This window comes from Pristiophorus japonicus, chromosome 15, assembly GCF_044704955.1.
Source record: "Pristiophorus japonicus isolate sPriJap1 chromosome 15, sPriJap1.hap1, whole genome shotgun sequence".
Classification (NCBI taxonomy): domain Eukaryota; kingdom Metazoa; phylum Chordata; class Chondrichthyes; family Pristiophoridae; genus Pristiophorus; species Pristiophorus japonicus.
In genome coordinates this window covers 65,753,678-65,778,730 of record NC_091991.1, presented here as the reverse complement: position 1 = coordinate 65,778,730, position 25,053 = coordinate 65,753,678, and the positions used below count along the sequence as shown (strand labels likewise).

The 25,053-nt window shown below is 42.6% G+C and overlaps 1 protein-coding gene across 4 annotated transcripts in view; it reads right to left on the bottom strand.

The window, feature by feature from the left end:
• Positions 1–23,099, bottom strand: part of kiaa0930 — a 117,134-nt gene extending 94,035 nt beyond the window's left edge. For all 4 annotated transcript variants that reach the window (XR_011596780.1, XR_011596781.1, XM_070900544.1 and 1 more), the window contains exon 1: positions 22,744–23,099. Coding sequence is in view for 2 of the 4 variants with exons in the window: in XM_070900544.1 (XP_070756645.1) it covers positions 22,744–22,876 (133 nt within the window). In the remaining 2 variants the exon portion in view is untranslated. The remainder of the gene's footprint in view (positions 1–22,743) is intronic.
• Positions 23,100–25,053: the final 1,954 nt, after the last annotated feature.

Here is a 25,053-nt window from a genome sequence, read left to right as displayed (position 1 = left end):
CAAATACTTCGGTTCTGTCTTCACGAAGGAAGACACAAATAACCTTCCAATTGTACTAGGAGACAATAGGTCTAGTGAGAAGGATGAACTGAAGGATATCCTTATTAGGCGGGAAATTGTGTTCGGGAAATTGATGGGATTGAAGGCCGATAAATCCCCGGGGCCGGATAGTCTGCATCCCAGAGTACTTAAGGAAGTGGACCTAGAAATAGTGGATGCATTGGTGATCATTTTCCAACCGTCTATTAACTCTGGATCAGTCCCTATGGACTGGAGGGTAGCTAATGTAACACCACTTTTTTTTAAAAAAAGGAGGGAGAGAGAAAACAGGTAATTATAGACCGGTTAGCCTGACATCAGTAGTGGGGAAAATGTTGGAATCAATTATTAAGGATGAAATAGCAGCACATCTGGAAAGCAGTGACAGGATCGGACTAAGTCAGCATGGATTTATGAAAGGGAAATCATGCTTGACGAATCTTCTGGAATTTTTTGAGGATGTAACTAGCAGAGTGGACAAGGGAGAACCAGTGGATGTGGTGTCTTTGGACTTTCAAAAGGCTTTTGACAAGGTCCCGCACAAGAGATTGGTGTGCAAAATTAAAGCGCATGGTATGGAGAGTAATGTACTGACATGGATAGAGAACTGGTTGGCAGACAGGAAGCAGAGAGTCAGGATAAACGGGTCCTTTTCAGAATGGCAGGCAGTGACTTGTGGAGTGCCGCAGGGCTCAGTGCTGGGAACCCAGCTCTTTACAATATATATTAACGATTTAGATGAAGGAATTGAGTGTAATATCTCCAAGTTTGCAGATGACACTAAACTGGGTGGCAGTGTGAGCTGCGAGGAGGACGCTAAGAGGCTGCATGGTTTACTTGGACAGGTTAGGTGAGTGGGCAAATGCATGGCAGATGCAGTATAGTGTGGATAAATGTGAGGTTATCCATTTTGGGGGCAAAAACACAAAGGCAGATTATTTGGATGGCAGCAGATTAGGAAAAGGGGAGGTGCAATGAGATCTCGGTGTCATGGTTCATCAGTCACAAAGTGGGCATGCAGGTACAGCAGGCAGTGAAGGCGGCAAATGGTATGTTGGTCTTCATAGCTCGGGGATTTGAGTATAGGAGCAGGGAGGTCTTACTGCAGTTGTACAGGGCCTTGGTGAGGCCCCACCTGGAATATTGTGTACAGTTTTGGCCTCCTAATCTGAGGAAGGACATTCTTGCTATTGAGGGAGTGCAGCGCAGGCTCACCAGACTGATTCCAGGGATGGCTGGGCTGTCATATGAGGAGAGACTGGATCAATTGGGCCTTTATTCACTGGAGTTTAGAAGGATGAGAGGGGATCGCATAGAAACGTATAAGATTCTGACGGGACTGGACAGGTTAGATGCGGGAAGAATGTTCCTGATGTTGGGGAAGCCCAGAACCAGGGAACATAGTCCAAGGATAAGGGGTAAGCCATTCAAGACTGAGATGAGGAGAAACTTCTTCACTCAGGGTTGTTAACCTATGGAATTCCCTGCCGCAGAGAGTTGTTGATGCCAGATCATTGGATATATTTAAGAGGGAGTTAGATATGGCCCTTCCGGCTAAGGGGATCAAGGGGTATGGAGAGAAAGCAGGAAAGGGGTACTGAGGGAATGATCAGCCATGATCTTATTGAATGGCAGTGCAGGCTCGAAGGACCGAATGGCCTACTCCTGCACCTATTTTCTATGTTTCTATAAATACAAATTGTTGTTGTTGCTGCTTTCAGCCATCGATCCTTATTATTCTCCTACAGAAACCTCTATTTTGCCTCTGTGAAGCACCTTGGGACATTTATGGTATTAAAGGCCAGTATATGGCTTATCACCATCCCAAATAATACATTTCCCCATCGGCTGCCTCTTTAAATGTTTGTAACTTTGAACAGTTTGTATTTTGAAGTAATTCACTGTCTGTGAAGTGCTTTGGGAGGCAAGGCGTAATATAAATGCGAGTTCTATCTTTCAAGTCTGTCGGTGTGATTGGTTTAACAGTATCTGTACTGTGAAAAAAATCAACACTCATTGTATTTGAAAACCACTGGCAAAGGTGCGACAGTTAAGAACAACCTAATTCTCACATAACAGAATCAAGCAAGCGCCTCACGTTCAATCCTCCTTTATGGGAAAATACACCAGCACTGAAAGCTCCAATAACCACTCGCCTCTGGCAAGCTAACAGGGAACTCATTTGAAAAGGAGCTGTCAAAAGTTGCATCAATTGTTTCATGCACAACAGAGTGTCATCAAGTTGCAAATAAACAACATCCTTCAATTTGATAAATTAAATCTAGTTGGGATGTATTTTTTTCTGATTTAAGCCTTTTTTTGTGTTAGTTTATTTGGAAGATAAATTGGTTGAATTCAAATAAAAAAAATGTTAAAAGAATATAGAATTTTAAGTGAAACCTCGGTGAAAGCCCAAACTGTTAGGCTGGATTGGATTTTTTTCAGTTATTGACCAGAAACTGGAGAGAACACATTCTGGTTCAACATGTCTGTCCCATTCTGGGTGCACACTCCTATGAAGAACTACAACCACAACTCCCTGAAACCCCGTATTCATTCCTGATCAAACCTCATTGTAAACGGCCCCAGCCTTAGGTTTTTCGTGTAAAGGTTATGACAGATATGGAGATTCAGAAAAGTACAATCAATTGCTTTAAGTATTATTCACTGTTTCCCCAACCTTTTATGAAAATATAATAATTCACAATTTTGTTGGAATCATTTAATTAATTTCCTAAACTGAATCTCATCAGTTTCTGTTCTGATGTTCACAACGAGTGTTAAAATATACATTCATTTTAGATCAAATACTGCCCAGTTAAACATTTGCAATAAAATGCACATATCACCTGCACAGATTTACTTTTCAAAAATCATCCCCATCAAGGAGTACTTAGTTCTGTACACGAAATAATCACCTCTATAATCTGGAATGTTTAAAGAGTAATTCCAAAAGGGTAATGAGAGTAGGCAGGCACATGGAATTAGATATGGCGACTCTCATGGAGCAAAACACCAGAAAGACTTGTTGGGCCAAATGGCTGGCTTCCATGTTGTAACCTTCTCTCATCATTCTTCAATCTATGTATTAGAGATTACCGCAGTCACTCACATGAAGTGTAACTAACTGTAATTCTTTCAAACACACCTTTCAACCTACTGCAAATATGAAGCTGCTTCAGTTTAGAAAAACCTTCCATTAAAATTGGGGAACTAGAACATGACATCATTGTACATGTTAACCATCTACTTCTTGTGTGGTGAGCAGCATCTGGGGCCCCATTGCCCAACTCTCGATGGAATTCAAACTCTTAGAATTCATTTTAAAAGAAAGCACCGCCTGTCATTCTGCACATGCTCAAAGTTTCCTTGTACTTGACCAGATCAGCAGGGGGAAGAGAGGACCTGGCAATTGGGTATCTTCAGTTTCCAATTTTTTGCTGCTACCATATTTTCCAGTCTGAATTTAACACAAATGGTTAAAGTATCCATTCTAGGAAATGGGCAACATGGCCATAGTTACCCTACACAGCTAGTTTCTAATTAGTAGGAAAAAGGCAGACTGGAGGCTTCTCTCCAAGACAAGTTGGAAAGGGATGTTCTTGTGCACTTGCTCTGGGCTATCCCAAAAGCATCTTGGCAAAAGGTTGAAAATAAATTGCCTGCTTGACCTCTCCGCAAGGGAATAAATAAATGAATCAAGCTGCAGGGAAAGCAAAAACATAGAAACTGAAAAAACAATTGCAGTAAACCAAGTTCTCCACTTGACAGGAATTGACTGATGTGCTTTGGAACACTGCTGCATTCTGTAAAGATTAGACAGCTACAACAGAGTCATTGTTTCATTAATCACTATGGCAACAAGCACTACCGCAGTTCCAAAGGGGCATTGTTGCCTGGCTGAAGGAGACACTGATTAGGTTATCTTTATATCAGATACGGGTACTGGATCCTCACTAAATCTCAGTCCAGAATTGGTGGGATTTAAAATGGTGCAATCTTCACATGCAATCTTCCTTTTCCCCAATGAACCATGTTTCAGTGAGTTTTCAGGCAGCAATGCATTCTATTGTATAAGTATTTGGGAATTTGGAGTGCAGAGATAGTGCACTAAAAATGGAGTTAAGGTACCTGTTAAGTACATTGCATAATCCATTGGAAAATAGTCTTACCACTGTAAAATCTGGCTTCCAGTCACCCCTTCCTCAGCAGCAACAGCAATTTGTATTTATATAGCACCTTTAACTTAGTAAAATGTCCCAAAGCACTTCACAGGAGTATTGTAAAACAAAATTTGACAATTTATGATATTAGGGCAGATGACCAAAAGTTTCCTCAAAGAGATAGGTTTTATGGAGCGTCTTGAAGGAGGAAAAAGAGGTAGGGAGGCGGAGAGGTATGGGAAGAGAATTCCAGGGTTTAGGGCCTTAGCAGCTGTAGGCATGGCCACCAATGGTGGAGTGCTTAAAATTGTGGATGCTCAAGAGGCCAGAGTTAGAGGAGTGCAGATATCTGAGAGTTGTGGGGCAGGAGGGGATCACAGAAATAGGGAGGGGTGAGGCCACGGAGGGATTTGAAAACAAGGATGAGAATTTTAAAAATCGAGGCATTGCTTAACCAGAGGCCAATGTAGGTCAGCGACCACAGAGCTGATGAGTGGACAGGACTTGGTGAGAGTTAGGACATGGGCAGTAGAGTTTTGGATGACCTCAAGCTAACAGAGATTAGAACGTGTGCGGCCAGCCAAGAGTGCGTTGGAATAGTCAAGTCTAGAGGTAACAAAGGCATGGATGAGGGTTTCAGCAGCAGATGAGCTGAGGCAAGGGCAGAGTTGGGCCATGTACCGGAGGCGACGTTATGTGGTCAGATGCTCATCTCGGGGTCAAATAAGACACCAAGGTTGTGAACAGTCTGGTTCAGCCTCAGACAGTTGCCAGAGAGGGATGGAGTTGGTGGCTATGGAACAGAATTTGTGGCGTGGACTAAAGACATTGCTTAAAACTTACATCTTTCTCAATATTTCCTTATGTGGCTTGTGTCAAATTGTGTTTGATAATGCTCCTGTGAAGTACCTTGGGATGATTTACTGCATTAAAAAGGTGCTATATAAGTGTTGCTGCTGCTGTTGTTGTTCAGTCACTCACCATTCCCATGATGATGTAGTGAGCAGAAAGCTGTGTCCTCTTTTCGAACAATGCCACTCAAAACAGCCACCGAGTGGTTTCTCTGACATTTTTCACCCCTATGGGGAAAGGGTTTAGTCCCCACCAACACGGCAGAGGTGAAGACTGAACATGTAGCAATCCCAAACTCTTATTGTGGTACAGTACCTCACAGCACCAATCCAATTTTTCATTTACACCTAGAGAAACAAGCTCTCTTGTTGCAGTATATACACAGCCTGGTTAATCCATCATAGGAGAGAAGATTTCCCTTATGTGTTATGCGCAACAAACTGGTAAATCTTTAAAAAAAAAATAGATTTCCAACTTTGTTACACGGAGGAAATCACCCAATTGTTTCAAGATAAAATGAGCACTCCAGGAAAAGCCCACAAAAACCCCATGAGCTTTCCCTTATTAACTTTCAGATACAATGATTAAGAGGAAGAGAGAAAAAGAAAATCGCACTTAAAAACACACCTTTCTTTATATTTTTAATAATTCTATCCTGTATGTCACTATAGTCAGTGATCAGGCATTCCCATGTTATTTGCAATGCATTACACCAATGACACGTGATGCCAGCAGACTACTCTGCATCAGCACTCCCCACCAGACCTCCGGGTGGACTGCAAGTTATATTGCAGAACAAGCGGTCTTCCCAGCAGGCAGTCCTTCTCAGGAGGTCCAAAGTCAAAGTGCCAGTGGATTGTAGGGATGCTGGTTTAATCTCTTACTTCAGTGAGTTGACAGTCTCAGTTATACTGCACAGAGTAGGAGTCTCCCACCAGGTTCTTATGTTCTTATGTAGGTCAGCTTGTGGTGGGTTGGGAGAAGCCCATCTGACCTGCACAGGCTGTTGCAGGAGTTGGATTGCTGGGAGAGGGGGGCAAAGAGGAATAAACCAGATAGAAAAGAAGTCAAGAAGAAAATTAGTGTGATTGCTACAGTTGGCAAGTGTACTTGGGAATAAAAAAATAATGAGCCAGGTTTCCTGCTCTTAATCATTACATGTTGACCCCCACTGGAAAAGGCATGTGGATGCCTGAGAAAGGCAGGAACAGGCTTGGTTATAATTTTCCAAGGCCCAATTGATTACTCGCACTCACTGCTTAAGATCACACAAGAAAGTCAACGTGAGGGAAGGACTGAAAAATGTCTTTTACTTGTAAAGCTATTCCAGTCTGAGCTAGCGCCTTCGGACAGAAAGGGGCAAGGGTAGGGAGATTTGCAGAAGTACGGCCTGGTTGAAAGATAGTCTGAATATTGATTTTAATAAAGTGTGTGTGTAATTGGCCGAATGCTGAAACCAGATGAACACAAGAACATAAGACTAAGGAGCAGGAGTAGGCCATTCGGCCCCTCGAGCCTGTTCCACCATTCAATAAGATCATGGCTGATCTTCTACCTCAACTCCACTTTCCTGCTACAGTTCTGTGTCCTTGTAAGGCACATCCTTCATAACCTGATAGCAACAGTTAACAAATAGCTTCCAAGGCTCAGTGGTGAGACTTCCAAACACGGTGTAAATTATATCATCTAGTGGAGTTGCAATGTGATCGCATGCTATAATTGGGCCAGTTTCATCTGACTATATCCCTGGATTCCCTTAATATCCAAAAATCTAGTGATCTTTGTCTTGAATATACTCAAAGAGCTCTCTGGGGTAGATAATTCCAAAGATTCACCACCTTCTGAGTGAAGAAGTTCCTCCTCATCTCAGTCCTAAATGGCCAATCCCTTATTCTGAGACAGACCTCTGGTTCGATGCTTCCCAGCCAGAGGAAACATCCTCCCTGCATCTACCCTGTCAAGCCCACTAAGAATTTTGGATGTTTCAATGAGATCATCTCATTCTTCTAAACGCTAGAGAATATAGGCCTAGTCTACTCAATCTCTCTTCATAGGACTTCAACATGGAGGACATTACAAAAGTGGAACCTCATTCTTGAGGGCTTTGGGTGGGGTGGGAAAGTTAGCTAGAATAGTTATCCTTTACAGAAAGACACAACATGACAGATGTCAATGGCTGAAGTAGAAAATTCTGCTCCAGACACAAACAAATCTATAAGTTTATAGCAAAGGCCAGGTGAAGGAAAACTTGTTGAAATGGGATTGTCCCATCCCAGGAATCAGTCTGGTGAACCTTTGCTGCACTCCCTCTATGGCAAGTATATCCTTCCTTAGGTAAGGAGACCAAACTGTATACAATACTCCAGGTGCGGTCTCACCAGGGCCCTACATAATTGCAGCCATAAAATAAACACAATAGACATCACCTTTGTATCTGATGCTCAAATGCAAAACTCCTTTGAAGACTGAATCATACTCAGTTAAACAAACTTGGCACATTGAATTGCCATGTGATTATTCCATGGGCCTTCATAATCAATGAAGGGCAGATGAAGTCAGTGTCTGATTACAGACAGCGCACTGTGTTCTTTACTGTGAGCATTTCAACACGTTTTCCTTCACCTGGCCTTTGCTATAAACTTATAGATTTGTTTGTGTCTGGAGCAGAATTTTCTACTTCAGCCATTGACATCTGTCATGTTGTGTCTTTCTGTAAAGGATAACTATTCTAGCTAGCTTTCCCACCCCACCCAAAGCCCTCAAAAATGAGGCTTTTGTAATGTCCTCCATGTTGAAATCCAGCCAGATGAAACTGGTCCAATGATGTCACATTTCAATTCCACTCAATGCTACAATTCACACCCTGGGTTTGGAAGTCTCACCACTGAGCCTCGGAAGCTATTTGTTAACTGTTGCTATCAGGTTGTGAAGGATGTGCCTTACAAGGACACAGAACTGCAGCCCTCCTGGCAATGACCTGTTCGGAAGTTTTTAAAAACAATGCGATGGAACAAATTCTTGCCTTGAGATTTGGGCTTCAGCCGACATTTATCTTGCACAGGCCAGCAAAGCACTGTATGCTATGAAACAAAAGTTCACAAACTGGAAACAAAGAATGTTTCCCCTGCCAACAGTGAATCTTTCACATAACCTTTTCAGCAGCATAAACAACAACAACTTGTATTTATAGAACACCTTTAATGGAGTGAAACATCCCAAGGCACTTCACAGGAATATTATGAGATAAAGAATTTGATACCGACTCGCATAAGGAGAAAATAGGGCAGGTGACCAAAAGCTTGGTCAAAAAGGTATGTTTTAAGGAGCTTCTTGAAGGAGGAAAGAGAGGCAGAGAGGTGGAGAGATTTAGGCAGGGAATTCCAGAGCTTAAGGCCTGGGGAACAGAAGGCATGGCCACCAATGGTTGAGCAATTATAATCAGGGATGCTCAAGGGGGTAGAATTAGAGGAGCACAGACATCTCAGGAGTTGTGGGGCTGGAGGAGATTACAGAGATAGGGAGGAACGAGGCCATGGAGGGATTTGAAAACAAGGATGAAAATTTTGAAATCGAAGAGTTACTTAATCAGAAGCCAATGTAGGTCAGTGAGCACAGGGGTGATGGGTGAACGGAACTTGGTGCGAGTTAGGACATGGGCAGCTGAGTTTTGGATCACCTCTAGTTTACATGGGGTAGAATGTGGGAGGCCAGCCAAGAATGCGTTCGCATAGTCAAGTCTAGAGGTAACAAAGGCATGGATGAGGGCTTCAGCAGTGGATGAGCTGAGGCAAGGGCGGAGACGGGTGATGTTACAGAGGTGGAAATAGGTGGTCATAGTTATGCTACTGATATCTGGTCAAAAGCTCATTTCAGGGTCAAATATGACACACAGGTTGCGAACAGTGTGGTTCAGCCTCAACAGAAGTTGAGGAGAGGGATGGAGTCAGTGGCTAGGGAATGGAATTTGTGGCATGGACTGAAAACAATGGCTTTGGTCTTCCCTATATTCAATTGGAGAAACTTTCTGCTCATCCAGAACCGGATGTCCGACAAGCAACCTGAAAATCTGGTCTCAATTTTGGTCTTAACACATTGCAGCCCAGCTAACTGTCATAATTATATACATTTCTGTAAGCATCACCTCAGCTGCACGTGTTGCAAAATATTTGTAATATTCTTTAAAACAATCTTTTAAAAAAAGATTAAAATGCCAAAATCTGCATTGTGAAGAAGTTATCGTTGCAACAGTAGGGACAGAATTTGTTGCAGCTCAAGCTTTTCCGAGGAGCCAAGCAGTAGAGCAGAGCTCAGGGTATCAAGTTCAGCTCTGGCTGGAATACTCTTTATGACCAAGTAGCTTGTCCACACCAGTAGCATTAAATTATGCTGTCTCTCACAACTAGTATATCAAACACAATTTATAACAACATGGCTGACATGGCTAAGTTCAGATGTTTGGCAGTAACAGTGGTGGCTGGAGGGTGGAATGTGGACAAGAGGAGATTAAGTGCATTATTAAAGGAATAATCCCATCAATTGTTTAAAAAAAAATTAGAAAAACTAAATGATGAAAGGCAAAGCAATACACAGTATTTACAGCACAGAAACAGGCCATTTGGCCCAACAGGTCCATGCCGGTGTTAATGCTCCACACAAGCCTTATTGCGCAAGCAGCATTTTCGCTAGTCGTGTGGCTAGTAGTTGCCTGCGACGGTTCCGGAGTTAAATATCAATTTACACACTAGACAAATGACAGTATCGTTAATGTACGTTGAATACAGGAAAAGTACAAGATTCACTACTTATACTCTATAATTCTCCGATACAGAAGTAGTACAAGACTCGCTGCTTAACTCTGCAGAAAAGGCGTTCCAAAACGTGTTCCTTTCTGCTCAAAATACTAACTCTGTTCAACTCAACATACTCAGTTACCCAATACGTTCCGGGTGATCAATCCGGTCCTGACACTCTTCCTTCAAGGGTTGCTCCCTGGTCCCTGCTTCTGTCGAGTATTGTTCCCGGGTTCTCGCTCTGGACTGTCCAAGCTCATCTATCTTTATACCTTTTTTGTCCCTCAGTTAACCATGTGCGTTTCTATTAATTGCCTGCTTGTTTCTACAAGATACAGAGACATTCTGCTGTTATCTCAACTTGTCTCTCACCTCCAAAAGTTACTACCAAGTCGGGAGTCTCCCTTCCAGTGTGTGAACATTATCTTGATCTATTAAATCCTTTCTTACCACCCCTTGCTGTCTCCACAGCTGGTCCTGTTATGGTAACTCTCTCCTGTCCGTTGGCCTTCAATCTTTTATTCCTACACCTGCCCTTTTGTTCGGTCAGTAACAATTGCCGGAACTTTATTAATTGGCATTCAGTATTTACACACTCTCTTACCCAGGGCGACTCCTTTGAATTTGGCTTTATTATCCTGTAGCTTCCCAGCTGTTTTATCACTTTACCTCATCTCATTGACCCAGAGGTTAATGCCTGCTTGTTTTTTGTGCAAGAGAGTTTTTGTTTTTTTAGACCCCAGGTCTGAACTAACTTCTTAAACTTTTGATATTTCCACAGCCTCCTTCCACCCTTCTTTATCTAACCCCTCAACATATATTTCTATTCCTTTCTCACACATGTGCTTGAATTCATCAATGCTATTCGTCTTAACTACTCCCTGCGGTAGCGAGTTCCACATTCTAACCACTCTCTGGGTAAAGAAGTTTCTCCTGAATTCCCTATTTGGTTTATTAGTGACCTTCTTATATTTATGGCCCCGAGTTCTGGTCTCATCCACAAGTAGAAACCATCATAGGCAGTCCCTTGAAACGAGAATGACTTGCTTCCATGCCAAAAAAGGATGAGTTCACAGGTGTTTCAATGAGGGACCTAATATTCCAGGTCCCGAACTGCATATTGAAGGGAGGAAGATGCCGGTGCATGGAATTTAAAAAATAAATGTGGGGTGGCCGTTGCACACCAGCCACCACACACACGGGCTTGACAGAGCTAGGTCTTGGTCCAGTGGCAAGGGTTAACTAAGATGACTGGATACCTGCTCTGCTGCACGGACCTAGTGCGCACACATAATGCAGTGTGGACAGGCCCGTGCTGCTCCTGGGCCCCGATCATGCAAGTAGAAACATCATCACTGTCTACCCTGTCAAACCTTTTTATAATATCAAAGTTCACCCCTCAGACTTCTCTTTTCTAGAGAAAAAAGCTCCAACATTTTCCAAATGAGCATCAACACTGGAATGGACCTATTTCGGTGCTGTAAATACTTTTCAATCTTTCCTGATTAGCTATAACCTCATAGTTCTGGTATCATTCTAGTAATTGAAAAAAAATGTTTTTACACCTTCTCCAGTGCCTCTATATTCTTTTTTAAAAAAAATATGGGGAACAGAACTGTTCACAGTACTCCAAGTGTGGTCTAACCAAGGTTCTATACAAGCTTAACATAACTTATCTGCTTTTCACTTCTATTCCGCCATAAATGAACCCAAGTGCTACGTTTGCTTTTTTATAAAAAAAATAGCCTTATTAAAATCACAAAGTATTGAGGCAGGTTATGTATCTGTACCTCTATCCCATTTAGACACTTCCAAGGAGTATGTGGCCGCCTTATTTTCCTTACCACAATGTATTACCTTGTCCTTATCTATATTGAAGTTTATTTGCTAATTGCACACCCATTCTGCAAGTTTATTAATGTCTCAGGTATTTTGTTGCAGTCCTCCTCTATATTAACTGCACCCTCAAATTTAATGTAATCTGCAAATTTTGGAATTGTACTTCCGATTCCAGAGCTCAAATCGTTTGTAAATGGTGAACAACAATGGTCCAGCACCGATCCTTGTGGAACACCACTTACTAGTCTGAGTAACTATCTCAAGTCCAGTGACTTCAACACAAAAATATAGGCTGACACTCCTGTGCAGTGCCGAGGGAGAACTGAATTGTTGGAGGTGCTGTCTTTCAGATGAAACATTAAACCAAGGCTCTATCTGTTGCTCAGATGGATGTAAAATATCCCATGGCACTATTTTGAAGAAGAGCAGGGCAGTTATCACCAGTGGCCTGCCAATATATATCCCTCAATCAACATAACAAAAACAAATTATTTGGTCATTATCACATTGCTGTTTGTGGGAGCTTGCTGTGCGCAAATAACTGCTGCGTTTCCTACGTTACAACAGTGACTACAATTCAAAAGTAATTCATTGACTGTAAAGCGCTATGGGATGTCAAGATCCTACAAATCTCCTAGGAGGATAGGCACACCAACATCAGCGTTCTCGTCCAGGCTAACATCCCCAGCATCGAAGCACTGAACACACTTGATCAGTTCTGCTCGGCAGGCCACATAGTTCACATGCCAAACACAAGACTCCCAAAGCAAGTGCTCTATGCGGAGCTCCTTCACGGCAAATGAGCCAAAGATGGGTAGCGGAAACGTTACAAGGACACCCTCAAAGCCTCCCTGATAAAATGCGACATCCCCACCGACACCCAGGAGTCCCTTCCAAAGACTGCTCTAAGTGGAGGAAGTGCATCCAGGAGGGCGCTGAGCACTTCGAGTCTCAACGCCGAGAGCATGCAGAAATCAAGCGCAGGCAGCGGCATGTGTGCGCGGCAAACCTGTCCCACCCACCCTTTCCCTCAACGACTATCTATCCCACCTGTGACAGAGTCTGTGGCTCTCACTGGACTGTTCAGCCACCAAAGAACTCACTTCAGAAGTGGAAGCAAGTCTTCCTCGATTCCGAGGGACTGCCGATAAAGACTTAAATTTATATAGATTCAAGTCTTTCTTTTAACCCCTACTCTTGGTTTTCTGTTTTGTAGCCAGCTTGCTTTCCATTCTGCTACTTGCTCCGGACTCCACATGTTCTGACCTTTGTCAGGAGTCTACTCTGTGGTACCTTATCAAAAGCTTTTTGGAAATCCGAATATATTATGTCTACTCCATTACCCTTATCTACCCTTTCTGTAACGTCTTCAAAGAATTCAATCAGGTCAGTCAAGCATGACCTTCCCTTTTGGAATCAGTGCTGACTACTCTTTTCAGCTTCTAGTTGCTTTTCTATTACACTTTTGATTATGGACATAAAGCAAATTGGTCTACAATTCCCTGGGCTTGGTTTTATCTCCCTTTTTATATATAGGAATCACATTAGCTGTCCGCAACTCCTCTGGCACTAATTTATATATCATATATATGTAATGATGCCTCTGCTATCTCTTCCCTAACTTATTTTAATATGCACAGAATTAATCCATCCAGGCCAAGATTTGTATCCTCTCCTAGTTTGATTAATTTATCAATTATCTCCCCCCTTGCTATCTTAAATGTTTTTATATCCATTTTGATCACTTATAATGTCATGTCCACCATGTTAGTTCCCCTGGTAAATACTAAGGTAAAGTAATTCATATTTCTGCCATTTTGCTGTTATTAACTCATTTGAAATATTTCATAAATCACAACAAAAATATATCCCAATGAGAAGGAATGACTAAGAAGTGATAACCATCCGTGGCGAACAAAGGAAATAAGGGATGGTATCAAATTGAAAATAAGGGCATACAATGTGGCCAAGACTAGTGGTGGGCCCAGAGGATTGGGAAACATTTTAAAGCCAGCAAAGAACGACTAAAAAAAATAATAGAGGGAAGATAGATTATGAAAGTAAACTAGCACGAAATATAAAAACAGAAAGTAAGAGTTTCTACAGGTACATAAAAAGGAAAAGAGTGGCTAAAATAAATGTTGGTTCCACAGAGGATGAGACTGGGGAATTAAGAATGGGGAACAGGGAAATTAGAGACGTTGAACAAATATTTTGTATCGGTCTTCATGGTAGAAGACACTAAAAACATTCCAATAGTGAATAATCAAGGGGCTAGAGGGAGGGAGGAACGAAATACACTCACTAATGAAGTAGAACTTGGTAAAATAATGGGACTAAAGGCGGACAAGTCCCCTGGACCTGATGGCTTACATCCTCTGGTCTTAAAAGAAGTGGCTGCAGACATAGTGGCTGCAGACATAGTGGATGCATTGGTTGTAATCTACCAACATTCCCTGGATTCTGGGGCAGTCCCAGCAGATTGGAAAACCTCAAATGTAACGCTCCCATTTAAAAAAGGAGGCAGGCAAAAAGCAGGAAACTATAGACCAGTTAGCTTAACATCTGTCGTTGGGAAAATGCTGGAGTCCATTATTAAGGAAGCAGTAGCAGGACATTTGGAAAAGCATAATTCAATCAAGCAGAGTCAGCATGGTTTTATGAAAGGGAAAACATGTTTGACAAATTTGCTGGAGTTCTTTGATGTAATGAGCAGGGTGGATAAGAGGGAACCAGTGGATGTGGTGTATTTGGATTTCCAGAGGACATTCGATAAGGTGCAAGATAAAAGGTTACTGCACAAGATAAAAGTTCATGGGGTTGGGGATAATATATTTGCATGGACAGAGGATTGGATAACCATCAAAAATCAGTGAGTCGGGATAAATGGGTCAAAGAGTGGCAAGTGGAAAACAGTGACTAGTGGGGTGCCGGAGGGATCGGTGCTGGGTCCTCAACTATTTACAATCTATATCAAAGACTTGGATGAAGGGACCGAATGTAATGTAGCCAAGTTTGCTGATGATACAAAGATGCTTACGAAAGCAAATTGTGAGGAGGACACAAAAATCTTCAAAGAGATATAGACAGGCTAAGTGAGTGGGCAAAACTTTGGCAGATGGAGTATAATGTGGAAAAATGTGAGGTTATCTACTTTGGCAGAAAAAATAGAAAAAGCAAATTATAATTTAAATGGAGAAAAATTACAAAGTGCTGCAGTACAAAGGAACCTGAGGGTTCTCGTGCATGAAACACAAAAAGTATGCAGGTACAGGAAATAATCAGGAAGGCAAATGGAATGTTAGCCTTTATTGCAAGGGAGAGAGAGTATAAAAGCAGAGAAGTCCTGCTACAACTGTACAGGATATTGAGGAGGCCACACAGAGTACTGCATGCAGTTTTGGTCTCTGTATTTAAGGAAGGATATATTTGCATTGGAGGCTGTTCAGAGAAGGTTCACTTGGTTGATTCTGGAGATGAGGCAGTTGACTTATGAAGGGAGGTTGGGCTTATACACATTGGAGTTCAGAAGAATGAGGTGTGATCTTATCGAAACATAAGATAATGAGGGGGCTCGACAAGGTGGATGCAGAGAGGATATTTCCACTGATGCGGGAAAATAAAACTAGGTGGCATAGTCTCAGAATAAGGGGCTGCCCATTTAAAACTGAGATGAGTACGAATTTCTTCTCTGAGGGTTGTAAATCTATGGAATTCTCTGCCCCAGACAGCTGTGGAGGCTGCGTCATTGAATATATTTAAGGCAGAGATAGACAGATTTTTGAGCGATAAGGAAGTAAAGGGTTATGAGGAGCAGGCAGGGAAGTGGAGCCGAGTCCATGATCAGATCAGCCATGATCTTATTGAATAGCAGAGCAGGCTCGAGGGGCCAAATGGCCTACTCCTACTTCTTATGTTCTTATTATCCTGATTTTTTTTTTGTTATTTATGTGTCCGTTTGGTTTTTCAGTTATATAGTCTGCAGACTTTCCTTATGAGTCCAACAGAAAGTGTTGAAAGTTTGATGACTAAAATGCCTAGAGTATACCATAACTTTGCTCCCATAATAGATATTGGTGATGTCATGTTGTAAAGATGTGCCTCTCTTGTTATGTGGGACACTGTACTTGTTTACTGAGCAGCACATTGATTCTGTGCATTACAGCCCAGTTTACTCCACAATTGTTTGTGTATCTGGCTTGGTCACAAGAAAAGGAGTCTCCTGGTCTGTTCCCAGATACCCTAACTGCAGTAGTCAAATGCAAAAGAAAGTCCAAGTCCAACCGTCAATGAGTTGACATAACCACTGAAAAATGCAATCAACTCGCAGTGGACAATTCTCCAGCAATAATGGGGTAAAACACTACACACGGACAGCACAAAAGCTTCAAATGCAATACAGTCTGTTTTGAGTATTTTAAGGCACATCTCAGCAAATGTAAAACATAAATTAAATCATAGGATTCAGGTCAGAGCCATAAACTGCTGAAGCTTAATTCGTCTCATTTAAGCCATTATCCAAATTCCATGACTGAATTGTTGTCTCAGTCTTCAAAAAAGGAACCTAGAATCTTTTAATGGAACACCAATTTTAAAATTAGAATTAGGCCATCCAGGAGTGAAATCAGGAAGCACTTTTTCACACAAGGGGTGGTGGAAATGTGGAACTCCCTCCCCCAAAAGGCAGTGGATGCTGGTTCAATTGAAATTTGCAAGACAAAAATTAGGAAAGGGCATCAAGGGCTATGGATGAAAGGCAGGTAAATGGAGTTGAGTACAAATTATCTAATTAAATGGCAGAACAGGCTGAGGGGCTGAATGACCTACACCTGTTCCTATGACAACATTATTATATCCAATGACAGAGTACTCTATATTTCAATGGGAAGACCACACATTTGATTACCCAGGAGGTCTCACCCCATGTGAAGCCTCAGTCTTCTAATCCTTTGCCTCTTGTAACATAACTCACTCACATAAAATAATTTGATTAGGAATAAATCTCAGTAGAATTTGACCTAAAATTATTCAAAAACATATCAAGAAAAATAAAAGCTTTCTGGCAGAGTGTTAAACGATATCAAGTCCTGTGGATTCTGAGGGCTGTAGCTGTTCGCATAGCTTCTAACCTGATCCAAACCCAAGTGTATTGCAGCCTCATACCACACTTCATCTCAGTTATTCTCTCTACATCATTTAGGATGGACAAAGCTGTGATTGAGAATTTATAAATAGTGAAAACAGAATTGTCTAAGTTGAGATAATCACTATCACTGAGGGGGTAGTGCTGGACAGGCTAATGGGACTCAAGGTAGACAAGTCCCCTGGTCCTGATGAAATGCATCCTAGGGTATTAAAAGAGATGGCAGAAGTTATAGCAGATGCATTTGTTATAATCTACCAAAATTCTCTGGACTCTGGGGAGATACCAGCGGATTGGAAAGCAGCTAATGTAACGCCTCTGTTTAAAAAAAGGGGGCAGACAAAAGACAGGTAACTATAGGCCGGTTAGTTTAACATCTGTAGTGGGGAAAATGCTTGAAGCTATCATTAAGGAAGAAATAGCGGGACATCTAGATAGGAATAGTGCAATCAAGCAGACGCAGCATGGATTCATGAAGGGGAAATCATGTTTAACTAAGGATATAACGAGCATGGTGGATAGAGGTGTACCGATGGATGTGGTGTATCTAGATTTCCAAAAGGCATTCAATAAGGTGCCACACAAAAGATTACTGCAGAAGATAAAGGTACGCAGAGTCAGAGGAAATGTATTAGCATGGATAGAGAATTGGTTAGCTAACAGAAAGCAGAGAGTGGTGATAGTTGGGTCTTTTTCGGGTTGGAAATCAGTGGTTAGTGGTGTGCCACAGGGATCGGTGCTGGGACCACAACTGTTTACAATATACATAGATGACCTGGAAGAGGGGACAGAGTATAGTGTAACAAAATTTGCAGATGACACAAAGATTAGTGGGAAAGCGGGTTGTGTAGAGGACAGAGAGGCTGCAAAGAGATTTAGATAGGTTAAGCGAATGGGCTAAGGTTTGGCAGATGGAATACAACGTCGGAAAATGTGAGGTCATCCACCTTGGAAAAATAAACAGTAAAAGGGATTATTATTTGAATGGGGAGAAATTACAACATGCTGCGGTACAGAGGGACCTGGGGTCCTTGTGCATGAATCCCAAAAATCCACTGGTCGGGGAGACTAGAACTAGGGGGCACAGCCTCAAAATACGGGGGAGCCAATTTAAAACCGAGTTGAGAAGGAATTTCTTCTCCCAGAGGGTTGTGAATCTGTGGAATTCTCTGCCCAAGGAAGCAGTTGAGGCTAGCTCAGTGAATGTATTCAAATTACAGATAGATAGATTTTTAACCAATAAGGGAATTAAGGGTTACGGGGAGCGGGCGGGTAAGTGGAGCTGAGTCCACGGCCAGATCAGCCATGATCTTGTTGAATGGCGGAGCAGGCTCGATGGCCTACTCCTGTTCTTATGTTCTTATGTTATGTTAAATGCAAATTATTCTGTTGCATCTCTGCAGAGATCATCATAACCTATTAATGACAGTTTATCTGGAGACTGTGCTATTAAATATGCAGATTAATTGCTATTAGAAGAGACTTGTTATTTTATCAAAATCTCATTTGATTGCGATCCACTCATTAACCAACAGGAAACCCTGTTGTAGCAAAAAAAGTGTTCTCCAGCATACTTAATAGTCTTCCCTACTTTGTGTGTGCATTGTGAGGATGGGAAGTTAGACCCAATTCCGTGCCAGTGAAATCACAGACCAATTACCCACAATAATGGCAAGCTGCCGCATGAGGAAGCAATTACATCTATTTAAAAGCAGCCGAGGACTCGCATAAATGCCACTTCTGTTGTTTTCCGAGAGTTCCCCTTTAGGGGTGACTTTCCAGATGAATTACTGATTTTCATTATAATCTATTATTTTCTGCCAACATCACACTTCTAAGGCAGCAAATGGTCCTTCATGTCCACAAATGACAAAGGCAATACAGGCCCTCCCTAATGGTTTAGTCGGTAAATGCATGGGTAATGACACGGAAAGATGAGCAAAGTTTTGTTGCTGGTCTGTCCAGAGTTAACTGATCACACCCAAACAGTCAGGGGAATGCGTGGTGGGAGGGGGACTTCTACAATTAGTAGCATTGACCATGCGCAGCTGTGTAATGGAGGTAAAAAGCCACAGTTCCTGTTCCTGGTCACAATTCAGTAACCCTTTGTGAGTAGGTGGTCACTGGGTTGTAACCAGGTACAGGAACAATCAACTCTGATGCCCTCACTCCCCATGATCAAATAACTGACCAATATTCAGTGTCTAGGCTCACATATAATAAATCTATTAAGCTCCCAAAAATTGACCATCTTGAGCATCACTTTTGAGGGAGCTACAATAGAAACAACAAGTGTGTCGCTCAGGAAAGAATCACAAAGCTGCTCTAAAGTGACATTATTCAGGTGATGTGCTAACCAGCTTTTGAAAATTTGCCAAAAACCGTCCGTGGCAGGCTTCACGAACGATTTCATTCCTCCTTGTGCCAAGAGACTGTAAGGATTTTATCATACTTTAAGTCTTTAAAGATTTGATTTGAAGTTATTTATCTTTTCAATCACTGTACCCATACCCTTGGCAGTTCCAAGACGCCCAGCAGAAAGAGGTCAGAGAAAGTTTAATGTTATTGAAAGGACTTTTAAACGTGTTTTTTATTTATTCATTCACAGAATGTGGACATCGCTGGCAATGCCGCATTTATTGCCCATACTCCGTTTCCCCAAGGAGGCGGTGGCAGGTATTCTTGATCCGCTGGTAGTAGTTTGATGCAATAAGTGGCTTGATAGGCCAATCAGAGGGCAGTTAACAGTCAACCACGATTGTGGGACTGGAGTCGTAAATAGGCCAGACTGGATAAGAACAGCAGGTTTCAATCATCGAAATTTACAGCATGGAAGGAGGCCATTTCGGCGCATTGTGTCCGCGTCGGCCGACAAAGCTATCGAGGCCAATCACATTTTCTAGCTCTTGATCCGTAGCCCTGCAGATTACGGCATTTCAAGTGCACTTCCAATTAATTGTTAAAATATGGTGAGTGTTTCTGCCTCTACCTCCCTTTCAAGCAGAGAGTTTCAGACCCTCACAACCCTCTGGGTGAAAAAATTTCCCTCAAATCCCCTCTATAAGCCTCCTATCAATGACTTTAAATCTATGTCCCCTGGTTGATGACCCCTCTGCTAAGGGAAATAGGTCTTCCCTATCCACACTATCTAGTCCCCTCACCATTTTATACACCTCAATAAGGTCTCTCCTCAGCCTCCAATCTTCCAAAGAAAACAAACCCAACCGGTCCAATCTTTCCTCATAGCAAAATACTCCAGTCCAGGCAACAGCCTCAAATCTCCTCTGTACCCTCTCTAGTGCAATCACATCTTTCCTGTAATGTGGTGACCAGAACTGCATGCAGTATTCTAAGCTGTGGCCTAACTCGTGTTTTATATAGTTCAAGCATAACCTCCCTGCTCTTGTATTATATGCCTTAGCTAATAAAGGCAAGTTTTCCATACGTCTTCTTAACCACCTCATCTATCTGGCCTGCTACCTTCAGGGATCTGTGGGCATGCACTCCAAGGTCCCTCTATTCCTCTACATTTTCCAGTAGTCCTCCCCAAATGCATTATCTCGCACTTCCCCGGATTGAATTCCATTTGCCACTGTTCTGCCCACCTGACTAGTTCATTGATATATTCCTGCAGTCTACAGCTTTTATCAACCACACAGCCAATTTTTGTATCATCTGAAAATGTCTTAATCATGCCCTCTACATTCAAGTCTAAATCATTGATCTATACCACAAAAAGCAAGGAACCTAATATTGAGCCCTGCAGAACCCCACTGGAAACAGCCTTCCAGTCACAAAAACACCCATCAACCATTACCCTTTACTGCCTGCCTCCGAGCCAATTTTGGATCCAACTTGCCACTTTGCCTTGTATCCCATGGGTTTTTACTTTCATGGCCAGACTGCATGTGGGACCTTATCAAAAGCCTTGCTAAAATCCATATACACTACATCAAATGCACTACCCTCATCGACCCTCCTTGTTACTGCCTCAAAAAAATTCAATCAAGTTAGTCAGACACGACCTTCCTTTAACAAATCTCTGCTGACTGTCCTTGATTAATCCTTTTCTTTTTAAAAGATTTATCCTATCCCTCAGAATTTTCTCCAATAATTTCCCCACCACCGAGGTTAGGCTGACTGGCCTGTAATTACTCAGTCTATCCCTTTCTCCCTTTTTAAACAAAGGGAGAATGTTAGCAGTCCTCAGTTTCCTTCCCCAAAGAGCATTAGCAAACCAGTTAGGTTTTTACGACAGTCCGACAACTTCATGGTCACTTTTACTGATACCAGCTTTTTATTTGTAGCTTTTGATCAAACGGTTGAAATAATGAACATTTTGGAGTGCAATAAATGTTATACAGATAGTAAATATCCACTTATTGGGAGGTAATGGAGGTGCAGGGAGAACATTGGGGAAGGAAAACAATCATATTTATTATATATTTCTGTCACCTGAATGCTGAATTCACTGGGCAGTGAAATATTCCTGCACACTTTAATATTCAGTTTATCAGTGGCACAGGGTTTTTTGTTTTAAAAAGATGTACAAGGCATTCCATTAGGGTACTGGTGCATAGATGATGTCGCAAAAGCTTGCAGATCATAAAAACCTACAAGTGCCAGTGTGAGATTATTGGATGAATGGAGCTGTCCTAATATCAGCCCAGTTCAGGGTGGCTCCGTTAACAATGACATCATCCTTTTCAGTGAGGCTGGGCAACAATGTGAGCGCTCCACCGCCGCCGTGCAGAATGGGAGTTGTAGTCCTACTCGCTTTTCGTTCCTCCGTCCAACCCAAGCTTGTCTCCCCGAGACTACAGCTCCCGGCAGGCGCTGCGCGCTGGCGCATGCTCAATGTACACCTGCGGCTTCCTTTGAAATTGCAGGTTACCTCATCTTGAGCTTTACACACAAAGTAATTGAATCAATCAACGGGCAAGGGGAGAGGTTTCTTGTTCTTTTATCCCTTATTTCAAAATAGAAATTGAACGCAGCTGACAGATTTCCTGAGGCTGGGTCATAAATGCAAGGCTTTATTTCTTTTTCCAGAAACTAGCCATTTAACAATGATGCAGCTAAGCTCAGCTCCCAGCCAAGTCCCACAGTGAAGACAAGTAGTAAAACATTTCAATAAAGAAACCCAGCACATACAACAAACACACACTCATCTTCAAGCCTATAACCATCTGATAATCTTCACCATTTGGTTCTAACTGAAGATCAACAATTTGTCAAACCTTCCCAATGGTCAGCCGGGATGGCCATGGATACTGACAGTCTCCACACCCACATATTAATGTGGGTGATAAATCCCAGCTTTTATCAACAGCGCACGACACAACCATATAATGGAGGCAATTTTGCAGCTTACAATTTCGAAATGTAATATTCAAAGGAAAGAATTGAAAAACAAGGAGGAAACGCAGCACCCGAGAGAACATTAAATGGGGGAAGCAGCCAGCAAAGCGCCCCGTCATGAACAAAAAATCATCTAATCTCCCAGCACTCCTTTACCCGGTTATAACTAGAGCACCCGTCAGCTAAATCACCCAGTGGTTTAAAATCGTGTTCTTACAGGTTATCACTAAAGTGAATAGTCAGCTTCGTGCTTTAAGACAAGTCATTAATGCAGCAGGTATTACAAAGTGGTTTCAATCCAAACCAAGAATAAACTGCTCCAGTCCACTTAAGATCAACTCGAGCAAGACCAACTTTAGAAAGTCAGCAGTCAATTGATTCTCTACGAGAAGGGAAAGGATCGATTCGGAATTTGAAAAGTGGAGCTTGTAGTATCACATCAGAAACATTGGACTAATCTCAGCCTGGGCAGGAAGATAAAGAGCCAGGAAGAGATCGCTACAAGCCAACGACACCCAGTGGAGGCGAGGCGAGGAAGCGGGTCGCTTACACTTACCCAGCCCACTCATCTCCTGCTTCAGGCTGGCTCGGATCCTTTCCTCCTCTATCGCCGTCAGCATTTTGTGCAGAGAGCCGTCCTCGCCGTCCTCTCCTTCCTCTCCAGTTCGCCTCTGCTGAATGGATGCCATCCCTGACCCTCTGACACTCTTCTCATTGCAGGTACCTCTTCCTCCCCCTACCCCTGCCCGCTTTAATTCCCTGACACACAACCCCTGGCCCGGCGGCGGGTGTCCCCTTACTCACGGGTGACGTGATGGGAAACCTCCGCTCCTCTCACCCCAACATGCCTTTTTTTGCTGGAAAGGCAAATATTCAAAGTAAAACTAACAGACTCAGCGCTGGAGTCAGACGGACTCACGACTCACTTCCGTCTCTGAGAGATCAGCTGAGACATGGGAGGCAACAGCATCTCCACTTCCTGCTCTAAGCAGCCAATTGAAAGGAACAGGTACCAGACTGCATTGGCCCTGGATATTAACCAAGCACAGTCCCAACGGTGTGCCTTGTCTTCACCACCCGTCTGCAGACTCGGTGAAATCAATCCAAGAAATCTAACAGAAGCGCCCCCTTTTTAGAGGGGCCCAAGTAATAAAAACCCCAAATCACAAACAAACAAAGGGAACTTATTAAATGATCTGATAGTTATTTGCACGACGCACTCCAGTCCCTGCGGTACCCACCGGTCAGCGCTATCTATGCTTGTGCTTTTTCATGCTCCTCAAAGCTTCCCGATATGTATACAAATCTAGCTATTAATAACTTCTCTTGATTCCCACCTGATTTAATTCATATTCTCCTGCAGTGACCGAACTCCACAATCTCAGACCGAACTATTATTTTGTCTTGGCTAATATATTATGAGGCGAGCACCATGAATACACAACAAGCTGCTCAAACTCAGCGTGCGTGTGGAGAATGTTAACCAACAACTTGGTTTCCCCGCTTAATGAAGCAGGGGATTCCCCGCAATGCCCAAGGGTCACGAAAGGCTTCAAGTGAACCGGGTATAATTGTAGAGAGTTACATGCATGCACACATGATTCTTTCCCATCCAGGGCTACAATGATCAAACGTCACAAAATGCGTTTGTTTATACTCGCCATCATCAACCTGACTCAATCACATTTTCAAAAATTAATTTAAATATTCTGCTTTTGAGATCCTATATTTGTGTGCATGTCTATCCAGGTCATTTATGTTGAGATGCATACTTGCTCCTGTGTACTTTCTTAATTTTCTTCTTTACCTGATTGTTGCCCCTGTTATTATTTATTCATATTGAACAAAGCCCCTCCACTGATTTGGAATAAAGTAAACAGCGAATAGCTTAAATTAATGACGCTTTGAAACTAATTTTCTAATTTGTAGCCATCAATGTTCCCACAGTATCCTATTCAACATTCCCGCAGTATCCTGTCAAAAATTTCATAGTATCCCATCAACAATCCCGCAGTATCCTGTTACCAATCCCACAGTATCCTTGAACTGATATGGCAGACAACTGGTTTAGCCATTCACCGCCAGATCTGGCCAGACCACATAAAGCACTGTCGGGTCCTGCTCTCATCTGCCAAAATTGCTCACTATTCCAGAATCATTCGAATGCAAAGATAAACCCCGGCTTCTATTCTCCACTGCTAACCGTTTTCTTAAATGCTGCTCTCCTGTCTCCTCCACCCTCACCTCCAACAACAAGTGTGAGGAGCTCATGGACTTCTTTGTCTCTAAGATTGAGACCACCATTCAGCTGCCTCTGCCACTTCCCTTCCTTTCCCTAGCCCACCAGGCCAAACTTCTTCTAAGGTTCCCCCCTGCCCTAGCCCTGAACTCACAACTTTCTCCAGTTTCTCTCTGATCTCCCCTCATCGCCTCTCTGCACTCATCTTGTCCACGAGACGCATTTCCTGCTCCCTTGACCCTATTCCCACCAAACTGCTGACTACGCAACTTCCTTTTCTGGCTCTCACATTAGCTGACATTGTTAACGGTCCTCTCTCCTCAGGTACTGTACCCCTCTGCCTCAAATCTGTCGTATTCATCCCTCTTCTCAAAAAAACCTTTGACCCCTCCGTCTTTGCAAACCACTGCTCCATCTCCAACCTTCCTTTCCTCTCCAAAGTCCTTCAACATGTTGTTGCCTCCCAAATCCATGCCCATCTTTCCCGCAACTCCATGTTTGAATCCCCCCCAATCAGATTTCCGTCCCTGCCACAGTACAGAAATGGCTCTCATCAAAGTCACAAATGACATCCTTTTTGACTGTAACAAAGACAAACTATCCCTCCTCATCCTTTTTGACCTGTCT